The 21,919-nt window shown below is 40.3% G+C and overlaps 1 protein-coding gene across 2 annotated transcripts in view; it reads left to right on the forward strand.

Annotated features, from left to right (window-relative positions):
• The window catches only part of LOC310943050 (ephrin type-A receptor 6-like), a gene marked incomplete at both ends in the record, with an annotated part of 165,300 nt that overhangs the window by 28,629 nt on the left and 114,752 nt on the right, over nt 1-21,919 (forward strand). For both annotated transcript variants that reach the window (XM_083908546.1, XM_083908547.1), the window contains one exon: nt 11,454-12,117. In XM_083908546.1, the coding sequence (XP_083764672.1) occupies nt 11,454-12,117 (664 nt within the window). The remainder of the gene's footprint in view (nt 1-11,453; nt 12,118-21,919) is intronic.

The following is a 21,919-nucleotide window of genomic DNA, read 5'->3' on the forward strand; positions in this document are numbered from 1 at the left end:
CAACCTGAGCTGTATACTTTTAAAAAGTGAAAGGTTTTATTTGCCATTGTCAGTCGCCTCTCATGTCTGAGCACTGTGGCAGATTTGCTCTGTGTCCTGCAGCCTCTCACTCGGTGCTTCGAGAAGAACTGCATTGTCCAAACTAAAATTGAAAAAAGTGGAGATGTGTCAGTTTTACATCTTAGGCTGCTTTCGTACCTAGCTTGCCCCCTAGATTGGTTCTAATGGCAAAGCAATCGTACGCCGTTCGGGTGCAAATCGAACAGGAGCCATTTGTTTGCAGTGTTTTTTTACAATTTACCCACAAACCAAGCTAAATAACCAAGTGTGAATAGGTCATTCTATGCCACCAGAACATTTCTTCTACTTCGGAGGTGTTTGATGTAGCAGCAGTGAATCTTATCATCATCAGATATGGCATTGTTTTCTTGGCATAGCCTAGTTGCTCGCTTAAACAGGGAATGTTCATATGCTAAACACTGATATATCGCCATCCAGCGAATGACAATAAATGCTCTCAACCACACACTCGATGGTGGTAATCCATTTTTGATTATGGGATTCTGAAGGATTTCCAAATTTGCCCCCCAATATTTTGGCCAATCACAAAACTGTTAAACATTGCACAGGCCATGGTTCCCTCTTACCACAGAACGTTGTTCTCTTATCGGGCTTATGTTCTGTGACCTCCATTCTTGCCCAAATCAAATCACCACTATTCAAGACACCAATGTTTACCTGTAGAGTGACTTAGGCGTGTAAAAATCTACTTAAACTAAGTCGTGTAAACAGCATCTCCTCTACAAACACCTCTCAGCGTAACACGCTGAAGGTACAATTACTGTACACTTTCTTTCCCTGATCCTTTGCCGTTTTTTTATTGAACCGCTTTAGCACTTGGCAACTACTGCAGGTTCTTCATCTGTCCTGCAAGCTTTAGTGTTCTGTCTCAATTGTAAATGGCGTTGGATAAAGTTTAGAAGTTTCTTTGTTTGTCAGCACTTACTGATGTGGCAGATCGGTGTATAATGGATAAGAAATTCTCGTGAAGTGGTGGTATTTTTCTTGTCCGTCTTGTAAACCTGCCATTAGAAACACCCTCGGAGAAATGTGAACACTTAATTAACATAATTTCATTAGTCTTGCTCTCCCTGGTTTCCCATTAATATTCAGATGTTTTACACTATGATCAGAATGTGTTTCTAGAGGAAACTATCTGTGTCACTTGGGTGTTATGGTGACTTTAAAAAAACGAAGATTAGCATGTAAAGACCCTGGAAATGAGTTGTAAACATCAATCCTGCATCAGTCGGCTTCAAAATATCATAGAGGTTGAACACCATGTTCAGTGCCCTCGGCCATCTTTGGAGGATGACTGAGGCCGTGACCAACAGGGCGTCGCTTTGCGAGAGCACCACGGGGATGACAGATGGGTGTTCTGGCTTCACCCTGCTGGCTGCACATCCACTGTGATGGATGCAAGAATGAGAGGAGCACAGTCTTTGGATTTTATTTGCTCGCTGCTGTTCACTTGTGCCTATTGATTTAGTATGTGAGGGTGTGTGTGTGTGTGTGTGTGTGTGTGTGTGTGTGTGTGTGTGTGTGTGTGTGTGTGTGTGTGTGGGTGTTGCATCTTACGCTGCGTTAACTGATGATGAGAAAGTAGATATCTAAGAAGATAAAAACACATGCTGTACATGAAAATTAAATCTAAAACGCCATAGTAGTTATATAATGATGAATCCAAATTCCTGCAGCAGTGTAGTCGCGATCCACGAGTGCACATGAGCATTATTTGCTTTGTATTCACGACGAATCGGGCTGAAACGTGCCATTATAAAAACACTTGTCAGATCCTGCCATTATCCCACACAGCCTCAGTAATTGAATTGCCTCCTTAAAAAATATCTACAATCAAAGCATTGGCCCTGCGTAGATTCAGGTGCAAATATCTTCATGAAACGTGCATATGTCAGCCAATCCTGACATACACCTGTGGTGGGTGAGAAATATGGTAATTTGAATACCAGGCCCCTATATATTCCTAATTTAGAGACCTCGCCCCTTGTGTATATGACGCTGAGATGCAGAATGCGACCAAGAAGAGAAGCTTCACATATTGAAACTAAGCGAAACTTAAGGGACAGGAAATGACATCAGCCACAGAGGCTACTGGGAGCTAACAGCAGTTAGCATTTGGAAAATGATCATTTGCAGGCTCTAGCAGGCACATTGCCGTCATATATAACATGTATTTACTGGACAGATAAATCCTCTGAGGGCTGGAAGTTTGTGTAGAACTCTGTGCTGCACTGTGGAGCAAAGAATAGAACTTTTCGCGAACTTTTCGCAGACTTCCGGTTTTTTTTCGGATGCCGTTGACCTCGCCAGCACACTCGCGTGTTTTACGGACAAAGCGGAGCTCTGCAAGACAACAATTCCAGGAATTTAGCGTCTTGTGGCGTCCCAGTGAGCGTGGAAGTCAACATTGCGTGTTTTATCTCCTGTACTTAGACTGAGGAGGACCACAAAAACATGAGTGAGTCATCTTTTTCACACTTTGGCGAGTGGTAGGGCCTCCAGAGTCCCAAATATAGGGATTTAAATGATTACAATGTTGATTTTGCATAATATGGGACCTTTAAAGTGTAGAAGGACACTTCTAAATGTGCCGCCCCGTACCTCTCTTTCAGACGCGTATGCTACGCCAATGTCCACGTTGATAAATGGCAGTCTTTACATGGAAGAGAGCACACCCGCATTTGTTTGTACTCACGTTTGATGAATGAGGGCCAGTGACTCATCTGAGGTTGCCAGATACTGACAAAATCCCCTAAATTAGTTCCCCCTAAAGAGCCCTTGATAGACCAACTTCTGAGACACGCGTACAAAAATACAATTCTGTGTTTTCAATATAAAACTGCTGTTCATTGTCTCTGAAATGGAATCATATCAAAAAGTGCAGTGAGGGGGTGGATGGGGAACTTTATTCCCTTCCCCTTACAGTCATAATTTCGATGTCGGTGATCATTAACAGTCGTGGAAGTTTTCATTGAATTTTGCGTTATATATTTTTTTTTCCTCACTTTCTCTCACTCAGTTTTAGTTGTTTTACTTTCTTCTCATTGTTTGTTCTTTTTCCCTATAAAGTCAAAGAGCTGACACCGAGTCCCCTAGTGAGCAAAGACTTTCATCCATCTCCCTAATACTTATTACTATCACTCACACTCGCACACTCTGTGTGCGCGCGGGTGTTCGTGGGGGGGAGGTAGCCGTGGATGTTTTTCATCCATCACTGACAGAGACTCTTGGATTAAATAAAAATCTCTCAATCCCATTGACAGTGGGAACACACACACACACACACACACACACAAACACACACACACACACACACACACACACACACACACACACACACACACACACACACACACACACACACACACACACACACACACACACAACCCGAAATAGAGTGCATCAGGTAGACAGGATGAGACAAACAGAGGAGAGACATGGGAATAGAGAGGGGGAAAAGGAAGGAGAGAGGAAATGTAGAGGTAAAAGACATAGATAAAGTGAGGAAAGAGACAAAAGGAAAAAGTCTTTTGTAAACTTTTTGTTCAATTACCCAGTTTTACCCTGTAATGAAGTTCTAGTGTTGACAAATGGACCCTGGTAGGTACTCGGAAAAATAATGAGAGGGACTTAACATAATTAAATCCGATCCTTTAAATGAAGTGATCATATTCTGCCACTCTGACAGGGACAGCACTGATAACTCCACTTTAACAAGGTAGATTGTTTTGATCGTCACTCTCTGATACATAATTCTGCTGAAAAAAATTGTAGTACATTAGACCGGTAACGAAAATGTTAGCAGAGGTGAGAACGGATAAAAAGCAAAATGGGTAAATATATTAATTTAATTAAAAGGCTGAGTGTGGGTGTTTTGTCTGCTACTTGTTTTCTTATTTTTAGTCTTTAGCTTTAATTGAGAGAGAGAGAGAAAGGCCTCGAGGGATCAGTGAAAAACCCACCTGCACCCAACTTTGCTGACACAAAGCGTGTTTGTGTGCAACTGCAGCAGAATTGTGTCTGCTGCAACCCCCCCCCCCGAGTTAAGCAGGTGAAGCTTTAGGGCACTTTGCACAGTGCCCCCCAATCTCTGGTGAGGAAAAGGACAAAAAGGAAAATAGGCCATAAATATTCATTCATATCGAGTCTCCCATGCTGTAATGAGCCCCCGTGATGTCACTGAATTCCTCTCTGCCAAAAACATTGAACAACAGCCAAGTCCTGTCATAAAGCATTTCGTGATTCCTGCTTAAAATTGCCGTGGGACACTATATTTCAGCCATAGAATAATAAGGTGCACTGCATTTATTTGCTTACATTTATTATTGCAATGCACAATTGGTGATACAGTTCAGGAGACTATTTTGTCCATTATGTACAGTTGTGGTTTCCTTTAATTTGCATTATTTGTTAACACATTCACTGCTGTTGTATGGGTACTTAATTTAATTTTGTAAAGTACTAAGGTCATTGTTTATTGTTGATGATGACGTTATTATGTATATTAGTTATTAAAAGAAACAATATTATGTGTATGCTGCCCTTCCTGTCAAGAAATACTATCAGACCTGACTAAGGGAGTATTTCTGTGTCAAACCACACTACAGTTTTAATGTTAAATGTACTTATGCAGTATATTTCAAATGTTTTAGTGCTTTTTGTTGTTGCCAAGCTGCCCTATAATTTAGAACAGTTGAAGGAAACAGTGCTTCTTCTCGCTCGTACTGGAACAGAGAGGCCTGTTGTGTCTACCAGAGTGGAAGAGGGCAAACTAAAATAAAAAGTGTCCGTGATGAGGCTCTGCACCCTGTGTAAGTCCTCCAAACTATGAAGCTTGAGGCAAACTCAACCTCTGTCTAGTTGATCCTGATGAAGTGTGTGCTGCCTTTGGTCTTTCTGAAATCCACAATGCTCTGTTTGGTGTTTTTTTTATGGCGTTACTGGCAAACTAATTAGCTAGGTGCTGCATCTGTTGTGCTTTAGGGTGAATCATAACATTGTTGTTGTGGTCAGACAGTGTCGGGTCATCTGTAAACTTGATAGTGTGAATAGGACCATGTAGAGTTGTACAGTAGTTGGAATGGGCTTTGCACGCAGCCCTGTGGGACACCACTCACTCAATAATATGTTGATTAAAAACTCCTGGATTGTGTTGCAGATTAGGTGCTGCTCAAGTTTACTAAGTGTGTACTTGTGACCAGTCCAAAGGGATTGATTGTGTTAAATGCTAAACTGGTCACTGGCCAGGTAGGAGAAGACAGGGTGTAGCAATGTGAGTGCAAGTCTGGTTTTAAGATGAACCAAGATCAGCCTTGCAAAGATTTTCATAGCAATAGGGAAGGTGTGTTAACTTTGGTTAAAGGTCCCGTATTATGCAAAATCAACTTTTTAATCATTTAAATCCTTATATTTGGGACTCTGGAGGCCATACCAGTCGCCCAAGTGTGAAAAAAGATGACTCACTCATTTTTTTTGTGGTCCTCCTCAGTCTAAGTTCAGGAGATAAAACATGCGATGTTGTCTAAATTGGTTAAATTCCTAGAATTGTTGTCTCCCGGCGCTCCACTTTGTCGGCGAAACACGCGAGAGTGCTGGCGAGGGGGCAACGGTATCCGAAAAACCGGAAGTCCGCGAAAAGTTCTATTCTTGGCTCCACAGTGCAGCACAGAGTTCTACACAAACTTCCACCCTCAGAGGATTTATCTGTCCTGTGGACACCAGCAAAGTAGGATATAATATGGGACCTTTAAGGTAGAAGAAGGTAGACTAAAATAATGTGCAAGAAACCATTGTGTGTGTGCATGGACATTTAACATTTACGCACAGCGATTACACATCTCCTGCTCATCTAATTGTAAACCATTGTCCTGAACCTGCCCCGCTATTTTCTGCCTATAACGTAATTATTAAGTAATTCTTTTATAGCGGGTCATAATACACTCATTCACACCAGAGGACCATTTGACTTTTAAATTGTGTTTAATTCTTTTTTTTTTTTTTTTTCTTAACAACCTCACACCCAACCACTTGTCGGGAAGGTTTAGCATCACTAAATGTTTAATTTCGATTCAGGACAAGCGGAGCGTGTTATGACGCCGTAGTTAAAAGTGCGGCTCTCAATGGAGCGCCGGGTTTCACAGTTTTAATAAAAGGAGCTCACCTCTGGGCGAGTGGCCAGTGGAGTGACTGGCTCTCTTTCATGAAAGAGAGATGGCCTATACAGGCCTTGGTTTCAGTCTGCAATCAATCAACCACATTCTCTGGCCTTTTTCACCCTTTTTTCTCTCTCTTTTTTTTTTCAATTATACATGTTGAGGTTGGATGGCAAGAGAGCGAGGTGGCAGGTGAGGCTTCGTTTATAGATTTCTACTTTGGCAATGACTGACACGGATTATTAATCAGCTGTATGCACCGTGAACTGGATAAAAGCTCACATAGAGTGGTCCTGTTGCACATATATGTGAGTTATGGAGGTCTACTTACATACATTTACTTGTTTTTATGGTCAAAAACCTCCTAGTTGCTGTGAATGAGCTGATAGAAATCTCTCCTTACTGACGATGTCCTCAGCCGCGATATTTCAGACTGAAATCTCACACCCAGAGGACAGACTGTGTTGTGATTGGCCAGCCAGCGTAGAGCCTTCCCAACTGTCTTGTGATTGGCCAATACCCGGGAAGTGTCTTAATTAGCACACCAGCTCTCAGAAGCGCAGCTCCCCCCTCTGGAATGGTGGATGCACTGCTACTCATTATCAAAACATTGTTTTAACACTGTTTAAAAATAGTTTCGTCACGACTCCCCACCGCAGTCCCTTTGACCCGGAGTCTGACCCAGAGTCAGAAGACACTGTCGCTCATGAAACACCTCCACAACGGACGTTATTCTTCTTCTGTGGTTCAATGTACGCAACCGGATGTGCCCGGACTAGTGCCCGGAGCAGGACGTTCTGCTGTTCAGGAGAACCTCTGTTTACGTAACCAGACCGGGTTTTTTCAGAGATCTCGCTGAGCCCGAGATTACAATAAAACACAGCGTTCTCAATAATGGCTGAACTGTTTGTTTAGAAACTTCAGGGCTTTGTAAACGAGGTAATGACGCGGATACACACTAAAAAACAGCGTTAATTGGAACTTCCGGTCTAGGTCTGCTTTAATTAATGTCTGACCGCTGCTATTAAGTGTACTCTTGCACTAATGTTGTTCTGTTTACTTTTAAGCCAATTATGAGAAATATTTCTCTGTTTGCAAGAGAGTTTTAAAAAAAAAAGACTTAACGTTTCGTTAATAGAAAGCAGCAGTGCTGCCACCACAAAGCTGCTTGACATCATCAGCCCGCTGAGAAGATGTGGAAGTCCTCAAGGCCTTTAGATCACACTGTGAGTGGCTTTAGTTGGGAATTCAAGTAGCAACGTGTTCCTATCACTGTGGATGGTTTTCCCCCTTCTGGGGCACAAAATCACTCTGACTTCTTTTCTAGCCACCGTTTATCTACAATGGCACTTCAGCTCTGTTTTCATCCTCATGTTAGCGGCTCCATTGTGACCGCTGATGAACACAAACACCCTGGCCGCGCTTGTTATCTCCACCTTTTCAGACTTTCTTTGTCCGTTTTCGGATTCAATACTTTCCTATTTAAGATTGTAGTCAAACAGGGAAGGATTTATTCGATTCTATACTGAGATGTTAGATAGTATCCAGAGAAACCGAGGGCTATGTCTGACCTGAATACGTGTGTGTGTGTGTGTGTGTGTGTGTGTGTTACGTAGTTGTTGAGTACAGTGAAAGTCACTCACTGATTTGCGATCGACTAGGATCTCACTCGCTTGGTTGGTCTTTAGCATCTGTTGTAGGAACATAAAGTTTAATTCCGACACTTAATATCACTAACTTTTATGACGGCACAATATGTTGTCCTAAACTAAACCGGAAATAACTGTCAGTGACTAAAAATATTCCTCGTTGTTGCTCCAGGAATCCTCATATCCTCAAATACGCACCATATCTTCAATGCATTCATCGTCGGGCTCCTCAAATACACTTTCTCAGTATTCCTTGCATGTGAATGAACCTTGTATCACCATCCTAACTTGTAACTAAAACCTTGAAGAAAGATGTGCTGCATTTCATTTCGTTGAATTTTCACAACGACTTTAAGAAAAAAAAACCTCAAGTCATGTCTCGAGCGATACAATGTCAAACATCTTCTTTTAAACTAAGGCACGGCGTTCTCTCGTAGAATATCAATTTCTTTAGTAAGTCTCCTAAGCTGCAGAGCTTACCATGCTTAAAAGAAAGTCTTTAAAGCCCAAGGGTGCTGATGCATCTTTCCTCCTCCTCCTGCAAACTCCCCTGCAGGTCAACAGCTGACGAAGTGATGAAATCACGCTGAAAAAGGCCCGAAGGTTGGATTGAATCAGCACATTCAATAAAGGAACAGGCGCCAGTTCCAGATTTAACCGAGTATCTGTATGAGGCTGCGACTGACAATTATTTTCATTCGAGATCAATTATTCTCAGTTAATTGTTTGTTTGCAAAAAAAATCCATCATCATTTATTTTTGAGCGGGTATAGTCCACAATCTGAAAAATAAATATAAGCGTATAAATAAAGAAAGTTAAATATAATTATGTATTCTGTTTAATTCAGCATCGTAATTAAATGTAATTGAATCATTTTGAATGCTTAAATAACAGTGTGGCAGTTACTGAGCCTCCGTGAAAGTGCATTTGACAAACAAATCAGTTAAGTTTGCATGTTTGCATTAGAACCAAGCATGTGTCGACCTATCAAGGTGAACATGTAGGCCTATATGTAGATTAATCAATCAAATAAAAATTTAATTTTAAGCAAATTAGCTTTAAATATGTATCCAATTGGTCAGATTGGGTTGAAATGTTTACGAGGCATTTTTGTTGCTGAAATGATGGACACACGAGTGAGCAGTCTACTAACTCATGTTTACCGTCATGTTGACATTGACAGCGTTTCTGTCATCAAAAGATGTTTGTTGTTTTTTTTAATGCGGCGATGCTCGTACGAGGCGTGATGGCCAATATCCCGTCTAATCAAAATCAATTTGCTTTGACTGTAATGCTCCAATTGCACCTCAAGGGAAGAGCAGATTAAAGCCTGTCGTCTTTGGATGATTGAATTAGAACATGTTATTAAAAAAGGATAATGAGCAAACATTAGACTTTGATTACTGCTCTCATCAAGAGGTAATGTTTAGCTCAGTGCAAATCCACTTATTAAATGTGCAATCTTACGGGGCAAAAATAGTGTTGCTACATTAACCAGCTCGAGCAACTCTCCAGACTGTTTTTGTGGAAAAGCTGCTTTCTGAAATAAAGTTTAAATACAATATAAATAATGAAAAGAGATAGATTTAGATAATTAAAATCCATCTGTCCATCCATCTTTTAACACTTTATCCTCCACATGAGGGTCGCGGGTTAGGGTTCCAAACCCAGTTAACATAGGGCTAAAGACGGGGTGCACCCTGAACAGGTCACCAGTCCATCACAGGGCCCCCTAATCCCCAAAGTAAAGCTAAAGTTTCTGTTAATTAGCTATTATATTTTATATTGCATTTTAATCCATATTTTTAATCTAGTGAAAATATTCTCACATATTTAGGGGCCGAGCCCACAGGGTGCAAGGACCCTATTGTTCTTCGAGGAGGGTTAGGGTTAGGGTTAGACGTGCATGAAAAACAGATGAAAAAAGCCACACACATCAGAATTCAATAAAATAATGGACTTGCGAAAAACCAATGCAAAATGGCTCAGCAGTGCCCCCCACAGGTCAAAGCACTATGGAGTGGGCAGAAATTTAGTTGTGCCGAATTTTGCAAAATTTGGTGGGAACATTGTCCGGCCCAAGATGAACGAAAGTCCTCTTGACACCATGACCTCAAATCAACAGGAAGTCGGCCATCTTGGATTTGGCATAATATCTTGGCGTTTCGTAACTGAGCTTGCAAGTCTGAGGGCGTTTATCCTAGGAAGATTAAAATCACGTCAAATTGTACTAGACTCATCCAAGATCGTTTCATTTGTGATTTGATGAAAACACACATGTAGCTGTCTATATCGGGTAAAGTGTGAAGCGTGAAAGGCTAATACCGCACCTGGTATGGAAGTCCCAGTGCTGCATTTTAAGTGATTCTTGGAGGTTGATGTAAGGTGGTTTTGGAGACGTCCATTATGCCGGACCCCACTCTATAAATAAAACCCACAGACCAGTTCAGGACCAGGGGGCTTAAAACCACCATTACCTTATTTTAGATCAACACAGGGATAAGTAACTCAAGCTGCCATGCTGGCTGGTCACATGACCAACTAGAGTTTGACATCATTCAAAGAGTCATCCGACCAGGACAGAACCGAGCAAATCTAAAAAAAAAAAACAGTTCAAAAAGTCATGTTCAAGATGTGTATTTTTGAATTGGCGAATCAACATGTCAGTAAATCTAAAAAGACTTAACTACACCAAAGAAAGCTTTAACATGTAAATTATTGGCAAATTAACATTATGTAATAAAATACAACAAATTTACGAGTTTTTTATAAATCTACACAGTATGTTTCCTCCTTGTTTGGGAGATTCGCTTAGAATAAAGCTATTGTCAGTCATCTCTGATTCACTCCAAATAAGTTATGATAATGTAAACATCGGGTTCAATATGTTTAAATCGATATGTCTGTTTCTTCCAGCCAGAATTATTAAAAAAAATATATACTATAATATTATAGGAATAGACCCAACACAAGTTATAAAGCTGTAGGTTATTTGACTTTCTATACTAAGTCTAACTTGCAGCCGCCGTTTCAAACCACCTTTATTTCCCCTGCCTCCCCTCGCTTGTTTGTTTGTGTTGTTGTGCTTTCTGTGCATTTCCTTTCCGGTGTCTATTCAGGTTTATTTCAGTCTGCATTATTTCAGTCTTCACTTCCACTATATTGCAAACTGAGAAGAAGAAAAAAAAAAACACAACACAATTTGACATCAGTAGCTATGGAGTGGATGACTTTCCCATCCAGACAGTGGGTGAAAACAAGTGCAAACCGTCAGAACAAGTAGAAGTTGTTTGCGCACATCCATTGTGTCTATTTTTTAACAAAAACTATTCATGTGTCATTCAGGGAGAAAATGTCCTTGACTGCAAAAAAAAATGTGTAGTGCCACAATCAGGACAGCATCTATATTCATGAAATTACAATCAAAAGGATATCATTTATTCTGTCCACGTGTCACTTTTAAAACTGTTGTCTTGTGGGATTTTAGACTAAGATCTTATTGTTTAATTACTTTTGTCTCTCTCTCTCTCCCTCCTCTTTGCCAAATCCTCCTTTTTATTCCCTCTGTAGTGGGATGCCATCACAGAGATGGACGAGCACAACCGGCCCATCCATACTTTCCAGGTTTGCAATGTGATGGAGCCCAACCAGAACAACTGGCTGCGTTCCAACTGGATCTCTCGGCAGGCAGCTCAGAAGATCTACGTGGAGCTTCGCTTCACCCTGCGGGACTGCAACTCCATTCCGTGGGTGTCTGGCACCTGCAAAGAAACGTTCAATCTCTTCTACCACGAGATCGACGAAGCTCACGGCGTCAAATTCAAGCCCGTGCAGTACACCAAGATCGACACCATCGCCGCCGACGAGAGCTTCACGCAGATGGATCTCGGCGATCGCATCCTCAAGCTCAACACGGAGGTGCGCGAGGTGGGGCCCATGACCAGGAAGGGCTTCTATCTGGCGTTTCAGGACATCGGAGCCTGCATTGCCTTGGTTTCGGTGAGGGTTTACTATAAAAAATGTCCGTTTACGCTGAGGAACCTTGCCTCGTTTCCAGATACAGTGCCTCGCGTGGACTCCTCCTCATTGGTGGAGGTGAGGGGGGCATGCGTTGACCATGCGGAAGAAAAAGACACCCCAAAACTCTTCTGCGGCGCTGACGGTGATTGGTTGGTTCCCTTGGGAAAATGCGTCTGCAGCATTGGGTACGAGGAGATCGACGGCTCGTGCATTGGTGAGTTTCCCAAACTTAGTAGTTTTTTCTCTCTCACGATCTCACCAGATTTAGAAATATTCATGACCTGGACTTGGTCCTAAGTGGAGAAATTACATTGGTTAAGACCATAAACCTTAAAGTCTTTGACTTGTTGATGCAGATGCAGCCCTGACTTAAATTACTGTTGCATGTGTTTCAAGCTTTCTCGTTCTTGATAACACAACTGTGTTATATCTTCCCATGCCATTTATGTTCTTATTTCCTGAAAAATCTAAGTTTAAATTAGTATTTTTCATTTCATAGCAACAAATTCAAGTAGCTATTGCGGTGATGTAGTCGACATGATATACCCACTACAAAAGGGCCAGGATTTCAGTATAACTATTTAAAAATGCGCAGTGATACGAATCAACGACTCTGACAGAAGTTGCACTCGACTACTATATGTGTGCTCTGTTTTTGTAGGTGATTGCGCTGGTGGTCTGGCAACCCATGGCGCTTTGAGTGTTTGTGTCTTTATGTACATGACAGTAGTAGACATAGCTCTTTACGAGTACTATTGAATTGGCTTGGTAAAGCAGAGCAGTTATTACTTTTTTTTTACAATGTTCATGAAGTTTTTCTTCTATGAGCGTCTGGGTTTGCATGTTAGGTAGATGGCATTCACTTACTAGCACTCTGTGATCATCTATCCAGTGATCATTTAGTGTTTGTGTGAGTATTTTTGTGAGGACCATGCCTTAAAAGATCTGTTTATAGGTCAATTTTATAATAAGGTTTAGGTTAAGTTTAAAGGTGCATTATGTAATAAATGTAAAGCAACGCCATAAAATCCTCTTAATATGTCACATAGACTCAGGAATAATGTTCATATAACGAACTGAACTCACCAACAACAACAGTACAGACATAATATTTGCATTACAAACATTTTTTTGCAGACTGCAAATCATGTTTATGATTTGAAATCATGTTTTGGCATGTGGCGCCACCTACCGCCGTCTACCAATCATTGCAGTCAGTAGAGTCTCAGCTGCCGAGCAACCACGGGTTGCCAGTTACGTCAAAAAATGAAACCTAAAAGACCTCGGTATTTTGAATTTGAATGTAGTAACTGTTTTTGCCCACATTCTTACATATGGCACCTTTAAGTTAATGAGGGGACGCTTTCGTCACTTACTGTATTTATCGAAATATTCCCTCCCCATTCATTTTTAATATGTTTCTACTAAATCTGTCTACTAGATGCATGCATATAATCTCCTGTAAACATGGTAAAACAGTATACACTGTACACAGTATAGCAATCTAGTCAGGGAATCAATTGCTTTTTGATGATTTTTACATAAGTACTGATAAATCAGTTAAATAGATCTGTTTGTCCGCTCACTCCTCTGCTGTGCTCTCATACATCAAAGATTCCTTTTGTTGCAATTTTGCCTCCTCACTTCATTCCCTCCTTCATTTTCCTCCGCTCACGCCGTGTTATTGCTCGCCGCTAACTCTCTGGAGAACAGGGTGAAATCATTTGAGGGGACCCGACTGTTAAGGATTGTGCGTCTGTGTTTGTTTGTTTGTTTGTTTGTTTTTGTTTGTTTGTATGAATAATGTTTTAATCAAGGTCTGCCAAGCACTGTACTTAAACTGTTGAAAAAAAAAAAATATCATGATGGGTTTTGGTTTCTGCAGGGATATCGAATAATGCAAATGCAATGAATGTTTAAGCTGAGTAATCGACTGGTTGCTTCCTTTAGGTTAAAATTCTCCCAAGATGTTCAAAGGACAAAGATATTGTTGTTTTTGTGAGTGTGTGTGATATAATATAGAGAAATGTGTGGGTGTTGCATTGAGTCGGGTTCTAAAACTGCTATCTCGGGGGGTCCTGTGCTGGTTTGATAGATTGACCCAGCTGACATTGTAGCAGTTTGATCCTCAGCTCTTTGATTTGAGCTTAGGGGTTATTACTGGGCACGACCACTCACTGAGAATGCTGCACAACAACCGCACACCTTCGTCAAGGTCGAGCACTGGGTAAACCTTCGGAACGCCTGGCATCGAGTCAATGAATATATGTGAGATGTGAGTGCAATCAGACACAAATTTGAATAGTGATGCTTCTTGAATAGTACAGATTTTAGACCTATGATGGATGTAGGAAAGGTTAAGAAGAACGATTGCCGCCTAACACCGAATTCTGGATACTAAATTAACAAAAAAAAAATGTCACACTGTGTCATTCTGTTCCATCCGTCGGTCCAACACCTCCGTAAGACTTTGCTTGTAGAGCTCTTTTGAAAATAAATAAATAAATAAATAAACGCTTTCAAGTCTGCTCCCTGCTTTTCTCCATCCATCGACCACGGAGAACCAGATGTCCTCCTATACAGTTGATTACAATTCATCTTGTGACACGGGTCAGGCGAGGTTTTCCCCAGCTGCACTCACAGCTGCATTGCAATCAACAGGCCAAAGGGGTGAGACTGCAGCTGTGATTAGAGCCAGACTGGTTACTTTATTCATGTCTGGTCCTTTATTATTCTTCCCCTATACTTATACAGTACATGCCTTAATTGTTGTGTGACAGGAGAAGCTTAGCTATGGTAGATAAACTTGCACTTGGGGGGGGGGAAAACAGATGGTAAAGTGAGTTTTTTTTTTTTCCTCCAGACAGGGCTGCGATGTACGCATAATTGTACTTCATTTTTACAGATCGTGGTGTGGTGTGGTGTGGCGCATCCCCGTTGCCATGTTGCATGCATTGCGGGATATACAGATATACGGTACATCATAGGAGTCAAAAAAGAAAGGTGTTGGTTTTTTTCCCCATTTATAAAAAATAAACAACGACAACAGGGTCACCTATCAGCATGCCTGTGGCCCTATAAACTCAAGTAATTTGTCTTCCTTCCTCACTTCCTCCTCCTTCCAACGAGAACCAGATTTCACAGTTGGGTTAAGTTTAGCCTTTTGGGCAACGTGATGGCATTTTACTGCAGTGTCAGCCCTGAAATGCAGCCGCCGCTGCTTATTGTTCCAGGGGTTCAAACAAGCGCTATTATTAAAAGCCTCCACACACTTGTACCGCTGGAGCGCCTTGGGCACTGAAGGAGAGAGACTGAGGTGGGCGGGTTAAGCTAATGCCTCAATCCCCGGTTTACAACCAAGTCGGGCTTTAAATGTTACGGCTGGTTGACTATGTTGATAAAAAAAAAAAAAAATACAGCTTTGAATGATTTGTGATTCAAGTGAAATCGGATGATTGGAAAGTGTTTAAACACAGCAGTGACCTTTGTTTTCCTCGTCTCTGGTTGCGTATTTTGTTATGATATGGAATTAGCCTTTCATGCAGCCCGTGCACTCAGTGTAAATGGTCAAAGCCTAAAATGTTAAATGCCAGATGCATATTGGACAAAAATCCTGAGGTTTCTCTGAGAATAGTATTTTGGGTCAGCACACTTTATTATCTCATTCTGATTAGGTCTCAAAAAAAAAAAATCCAATGCAGAGTTTGTATCCTTCTGAGGCAGCATTGGAAGATCAATCAGTGAAGCAACCTTTCAAAGACTTGTTCAAAATGTGCCTACAAATGCATCCTTCCATCCGGAGATCCATGAATTATCCAACGGCTGGAACTTTATCAGGAACCAACCTGTCCCAGGATTCATTGCATGCCAGGTCTTTGGTATTCAAAAAGACATGGTGGACAGTGATGAGACAGAACGTCGTTTGTGGAATGCTCCTTAAAATAAAGCTGTCTGGCTTCAATTCAGTTGAGCAGTGGGAAAAAAAACAACAACAACAAAGGGGCCTTAAAAGTTTCGTTTTTGTGATTAATATCCATCTTCACACAGCAGTCTTGTTTTGGTGTCTCCTCCAAATGAGTCATCACATAAATTGGAACCACTTAATGCTGATTAGTTTAATTCGGCTAATTTTTTTTTAAACTGAAGATAACCCTTTACATAGGAAATCAGTTATGTGACGAACACTCCAATTCTGCCTTAAAACCTTGTTTATCCAAGAGAAGGGGATGAGCTGTCTGTAATCTCAGTAAAGGGCTTTAGTTCCACACTGAGATTTTTGTTTTTCTTTTAAAGGAAATGCCGTCCAGCCAGTTAAAGCTAAATATATATTTTTTTTCCTTTCATTCAAATTCAATGAATTTGGTCACAGTAGTGCTATAATCCCTCATCAGTTTCCTGGAAGAAGTTTTGAATGTTCATGTTGTGCAGTCAGGCAAATGCATATCCAGTAGTACTCTCTTAAATAAAAGTGCTAAGTAGAAGGTTCATCGGCTTGTCCCTCATAGGAGAACCCTTTTGGTTCCTGTTTGGAGGGTTCCACCAAGAACCCTTTTAAAACCCTTTATTCAGGAAAGGGGTTTTAAGGGGTTCTCTGGATCAAAAATGGTTCTTACTGGAACCATTGGTGTTACCAAGAACCCTTGAAAAACCCTTTTCTGAAGAAAGGGTTTTTCAGAAGCAAAAGGTTCCATGGTAGAACCTCAGCCCTTGTAGAAGAACCCTTTTGGAACCCTTATTTCTAAGAGTGTAACCACTGTAACTCATATTATGTGCTCCTTCTCATTGACACATCTTTTTAGCCCACATTTACTTTAAATGTGCCTGATTTGAGCTTGACCAGAACCATTTTCAGATTTTGATCTGTACTATGATGGTTGTTTTTCTTCAAAATTACACATCACTGGTTTGAAAAAAAACCATTTCACATGACGTTATCGCATAATAGACTTTTGCAAATGCGTCATCCATAACCTCGTCTTGTTCCTTGTTTGCAGGACAATACATCATTTTTGTGAGTTGTTTGGGCACAGACGACTGCAGCCCAACAGGGTGATGTAACTTGTGTTTGCCCTTTCTGTCCAATTTGTTCCCCGAAACCTTTGCATTTACTCTGGGGTCGTTCTTAATTCTTTTTTTTTTCTATTCTTGATTTATAAAGGTACAATTCAGACCATAAAAAAAGATGCAAATTGCAGTTCTTCTCAACAGATGACGTCTTTAAAACAGTTGTTAAGGTCTTTAAATTGCCTCTCATTTAAAAAAAAAAAAAAAAAAAAGATGGACTCCACAGTCTTAACGTGATGTTGCAGATCCACACTGAATTGCTTTTTAATGGTGTGATGTTAAGTGTAAATATAATTGAGCAATCTCTCTCTTCTCATGTGTACATATGGGCATGATGGATGGCTCACACACCACACCTGCCCCCTGATGGTCACATTGATCAAAGGATAGTGGTGCTAATGAGGTTTAATAGAGCAATGCCTTGTGTGGCAAGCATGGACACACACACATGGACAAGCATACAACCATTTCTGATCTTCACCCTGTTGAGTTCGTGAGTAGCGTCGACGTTGCCAAACGATGACTGTGAGCGGTATTGTTTAAATAACAACAGACATTTTCTGAGGGTGTAAATTATGGCCCGTGGAGGAAAAAATATTGCACGTTGTTGGTGCTGATGTTGTAAAAGTGAGCAGCCTTGGCAGAAGTGTTGGCTCCGTGAGTGCTTCTCGACTATTATAAATATCACGGCTCGTGCCGTTTAATCATTACATTGAGCTTATGCTGTTGAGTTTGTGCTGATGTGTCATGTTAGTGTTTTTATTCCACGTTAACTGTACGTTTTTTAAGCGTTTCTTTCGATTTTCCAAGGTTGTTTTAAGCCTTTTTTTTTTTTATCACTGATTTTATCACATTGCTTTAAGCTCTAAAGTAAAATGTTGCTTTATGAATGAGGTCTTTCGGTGATTTATGTTCCCTCCTCAGAGAGGCAACTGAGGCATGGAGACAGAGGCAAGGGAGAGAGAGAGAAAGTGCTTCTATTTGAAGACATCAGTACACCATTTATCTCTATGAGGTATTTTTTGTTGCAATACTTATGGTGCACTTGCTTCAGGTTGAGCATTGTTCTTAAAATTTACCGTATATATGCGTGCATGTGTGTGTGGGCTTGTATTTAGGATCTTTTCTGGACTGTTCTTGTCAGAATCAGTAGTCCTTATGGGGTGACCAGGGCCTTGACCTGACATCCCAATTTCTGAGTTATAGGTTAATGTTAGAGGCAACGTGTGGGTTTTGTTATACGTCGAAGGTTAGGGTTAGGGCTTTATCTGGTTATGGTGGAGGTCAGGGATCAGGTTTTTTGTCTCAGCTGTCCAAATGGATCAAAGTCAAAGCAGAGTCCTAACAAGAATGATTGACATTGTGTGCAGGTCTGTGAGACAAGTGATATGACATGTCTTGAGTACACAGACGGTGACTTGAATCAGAATAACTTCCTGGAGACTTTCTCTTATATACAGTATGCACCCAAACATGACCTTATAGGTTGATGATTTATGTTTTTTTGACATTGTTTAACCCTTAGTGCTCACATGGCACAGATCAGTGCCACAGGTGCACCCTTGGTAATGATATATGTCCTTATATGGACATTGTAGGGTGTAGTAAACATAGTTGTAAAGAAAATCTTATATGTCCATATAATATCTAATAGAAAGTAATTTTCATCAGATTGCCTATGGGTTGTGCTTAAAAAAAGGATATAAGACGCTCTATATTGCACATTCTAATAGCCTCCTTATATATATTTTAACATAGTAATGGAAAAAAAGCAGCCTAAATGCTCAGTTCTATGGGTTAAACAGATAAACTGTAAGTCTCTATTCTTCGTAGGACACTTCCATTCATTTGAACAACCTAAACAAATAACCTTAAAGGCGCCATATGTAAGAAAGTGGCCATAAACGGTTACTACACTCAAATTCAAAATTTGTTTTCTGACTTCACTGGCAACCCGCGGTTGCTCGGCAGTTGACACTCTTCTGAATGCAATGATTGGTAGACGGCGGTAGGTGGCGCCACATGCCAAAATTATGATGATTTCAAAACATAGACATGATTTGCGGTCCACAAATTTTTTTTTAATGCAAATATTTTGTCTGTACTGTTGTTGTTGGTGAGTTCAGTTTGTTATATGAACATTATTCCCGAGTCTCTGTGACATATTAGGAGGATTGTATGGCCAGTTGCTTTAGATTTATTACATAATGCACCTTTAATCCATAACCAGTTAATGCTTAACCCTAACCTTAATCTAACCACAACGCAATTTAACCAGTTTCTCATCTCGTTAAAACCATATTTTAATCTCCATGAGGACTATTGTCTTGACAAGGTCAGTGCTTATACCAGAAAAGGTCGCAAAGAGGTAACAAATGCACATACTGTACATATCAAACATGGGTATTAGTACAAGATGGCACCTTCACTGACCCACTGACTATATTCTTTCTCTCTCTCTCTCTGCTTCCCTGTATGAGAATGTAACTGATGCTGTTTTACAGCAGCTCCTGCGTGTTTGTTTGGTTCTCTGTAAGAGCTCTCTGCAGTGCTATGAATAATGTAATAACAGTGTGTTTGGGTGTGTTTATTTATATGTGTGAGCACCTGTTTTTGTTTTTTTGTGTTTTTTTTTTTTTGCTGGGTGTCATTTGTTATTTGCCAAATCAAAGTGGCTCTTTCGCTTGTTTGGCTGGAGTAAAATGTGAGCCGTCTATTTACGTTGTAAATGATGCTGTGCCACATATATTCAGACTTACAATAAGTAAGAATAACAAATAGCACTGCAACTGATTCAGTCATTCGTAATCAGTGACTAAACAAATTGCCTTCTTTTTGGCAATTTTTAATTGATTCAAGGCTCATGTAAGAATGTGGCCAAAAACAGTGACTGCACTCAAATTCAAAATACCAAGATCTACCAAGATGTGGTTGCTCGGCAGCTGAGTCTCCACTGACTGCAATGATTTGTTGACGGCGGTAGGTGGCGCCACATGCTTAAAACATGATTTCAAAACATAAACATGATTTGCGGTCTGCACATTTTTTTTAAAAATGCGAATATTTTGTCTGTACTGTTGTTGTTGGTGAGTTCAGTTGGTTATATGAACATCATTCCTGAGTCTCTGTGACATATTAGGAGGATTTTATGGCCAGTTGCTTTACATTTATTACATAATGCACCTTTAATTTAAAATAATTTAAGGTTTTCAGATTTTGACCTGTTATATATCATATATATTTACTGCTTTCTGTTTGGGTGACAGAGAGTGATATATTATATATTTCACCATTTCCTGACATTCTATGGACCACAGATGTAATTTAGTGAGTAATTAAAAACACAATTTGAACTTTTTATTTTCTAATTAATTAAAAACTTGGATGTTCTCTAATCTCGAAATATACATTTTTTTTTATTTATATCCTGTTTTTTGGGAAATAATATTTTACTCAATCCAGTTAGTGGTGGCTGTCGGTCAGGTGTCTGAGTTGGGCAACACAAAGGTAATTGGTCAGGTAACTGGCACCGCCATGGTAATGTTAATTGGCATGCCGGTATAAACATCCCGCAGTTTCACACAGATTCAAGACATTTTCAATTACAGCATGAAGACAGTCAACCAACAATTACAGTACGTATCCTTCAGCCTGTCAGTCCACCAAATGAGATGTCACGCAAACGCACACACACGCATAATGAATCACATGGACAAACACCAGGGCAAAGACACAACAGCATGTGTCAAACCACCACCTTGCGTCACAGTGGACACACACCACCCCGACACACTAAGGCGCTCACAACAAGCGCAAAGTGTTAACGCAAGACACAACATTTCTGCTGTCACCAAACACGCTCGAACAAACACACACCCAAGCAGACACACTAGGCTTGCTTCCAGACGGGCCACACTGCAGGGAGACACTGTGACATTTCAGAAAGGGTTGGTTTTAGTTTAACAAGCATGGCCCTTCTGGCTTAATTGGGACTGTCTGGGAAGAGAAAGAGAGGCAGAGATAGAGGCTGTATGCCGGTGGTGCATGGTTGATTGTCAGATACATCCTTTTTTCACTTCTTTCAGCATCTACACACACACATAGAATGAAGTTTTCAACAATAAGTCTCCCTTTTTTTTTTACGTTGTCCTGACATCCTATACTATGACTTTTTTGTCAAATTTTGGACGACATACTTTACTATGACTTTTTTCGCAAAATTTTGGACGACATGCTATAGTATGACTTTTTGGTCAAATTTTGGACTATTCTGTATTTTGGACCACATATTAAAGTATGTCTTTTTTTCACATTTTGGACCACATAATAAAGTATGACTTTTTTGGTCAAATTTTGGACAACATACTATCGTATGACTTTTTGATCAAATTGTGGATGACCTGCTATAGTATGACTTTTTTGTCAAATTTTGGATAACATACTATACTATGTCTTTTGTCACAAATTTTGCATCAAAGAGAAGGTCTCTAATGTAGTTTCATTACATTCTCCGACTTTACTTGCTTCCCAGACATAAATGCATGATGATCAGGATGAGGCTAAGGTGCTTATGTCTACATAAAAGCAAATTGTAAAGCATAACTGAACTTGATTACCAGTTTGTTTGTTTGTTTAGTTTTCTTTCATTGTGTACATAGTCATTGTATTAGCATTTTGTTTTTACAGCTATCACAAAGAATATAATTGAAAGCCCTTTGAATGCTGCCAATATGCTAATGCATATTTCCCCTGAGTTGTCATTAAGCTCAGTGTAGCGCTGAAAGGCGTGCAGTTTCCCCTGCCAAAGGCTTGATGTTGCTTGAATTATGCCCCGTGCAAGTAGCTGCTGTCAGTCCACCGTTTCATTTAGTGTCACTACAAGCTGTCAACGTGTAAAGGAAATGATCAATTCAGGGGAAAATTAAATCATTCATTAAACATTAGTCAGAAAA

The sequence above is a fragment of the Microchirus variegatus genome, assembly GCF_963457635.1.
Source record: "Microchirus variegatus genome assembly, chromosome: 22".
NCBI classification, from domain to species: domain Eukaryota; kingdom Metazoa; phylum Chordata; class Actinopteri; order Pleuronectiformes; family Soleidae; genus Microchirus; species Microchirus variegatus.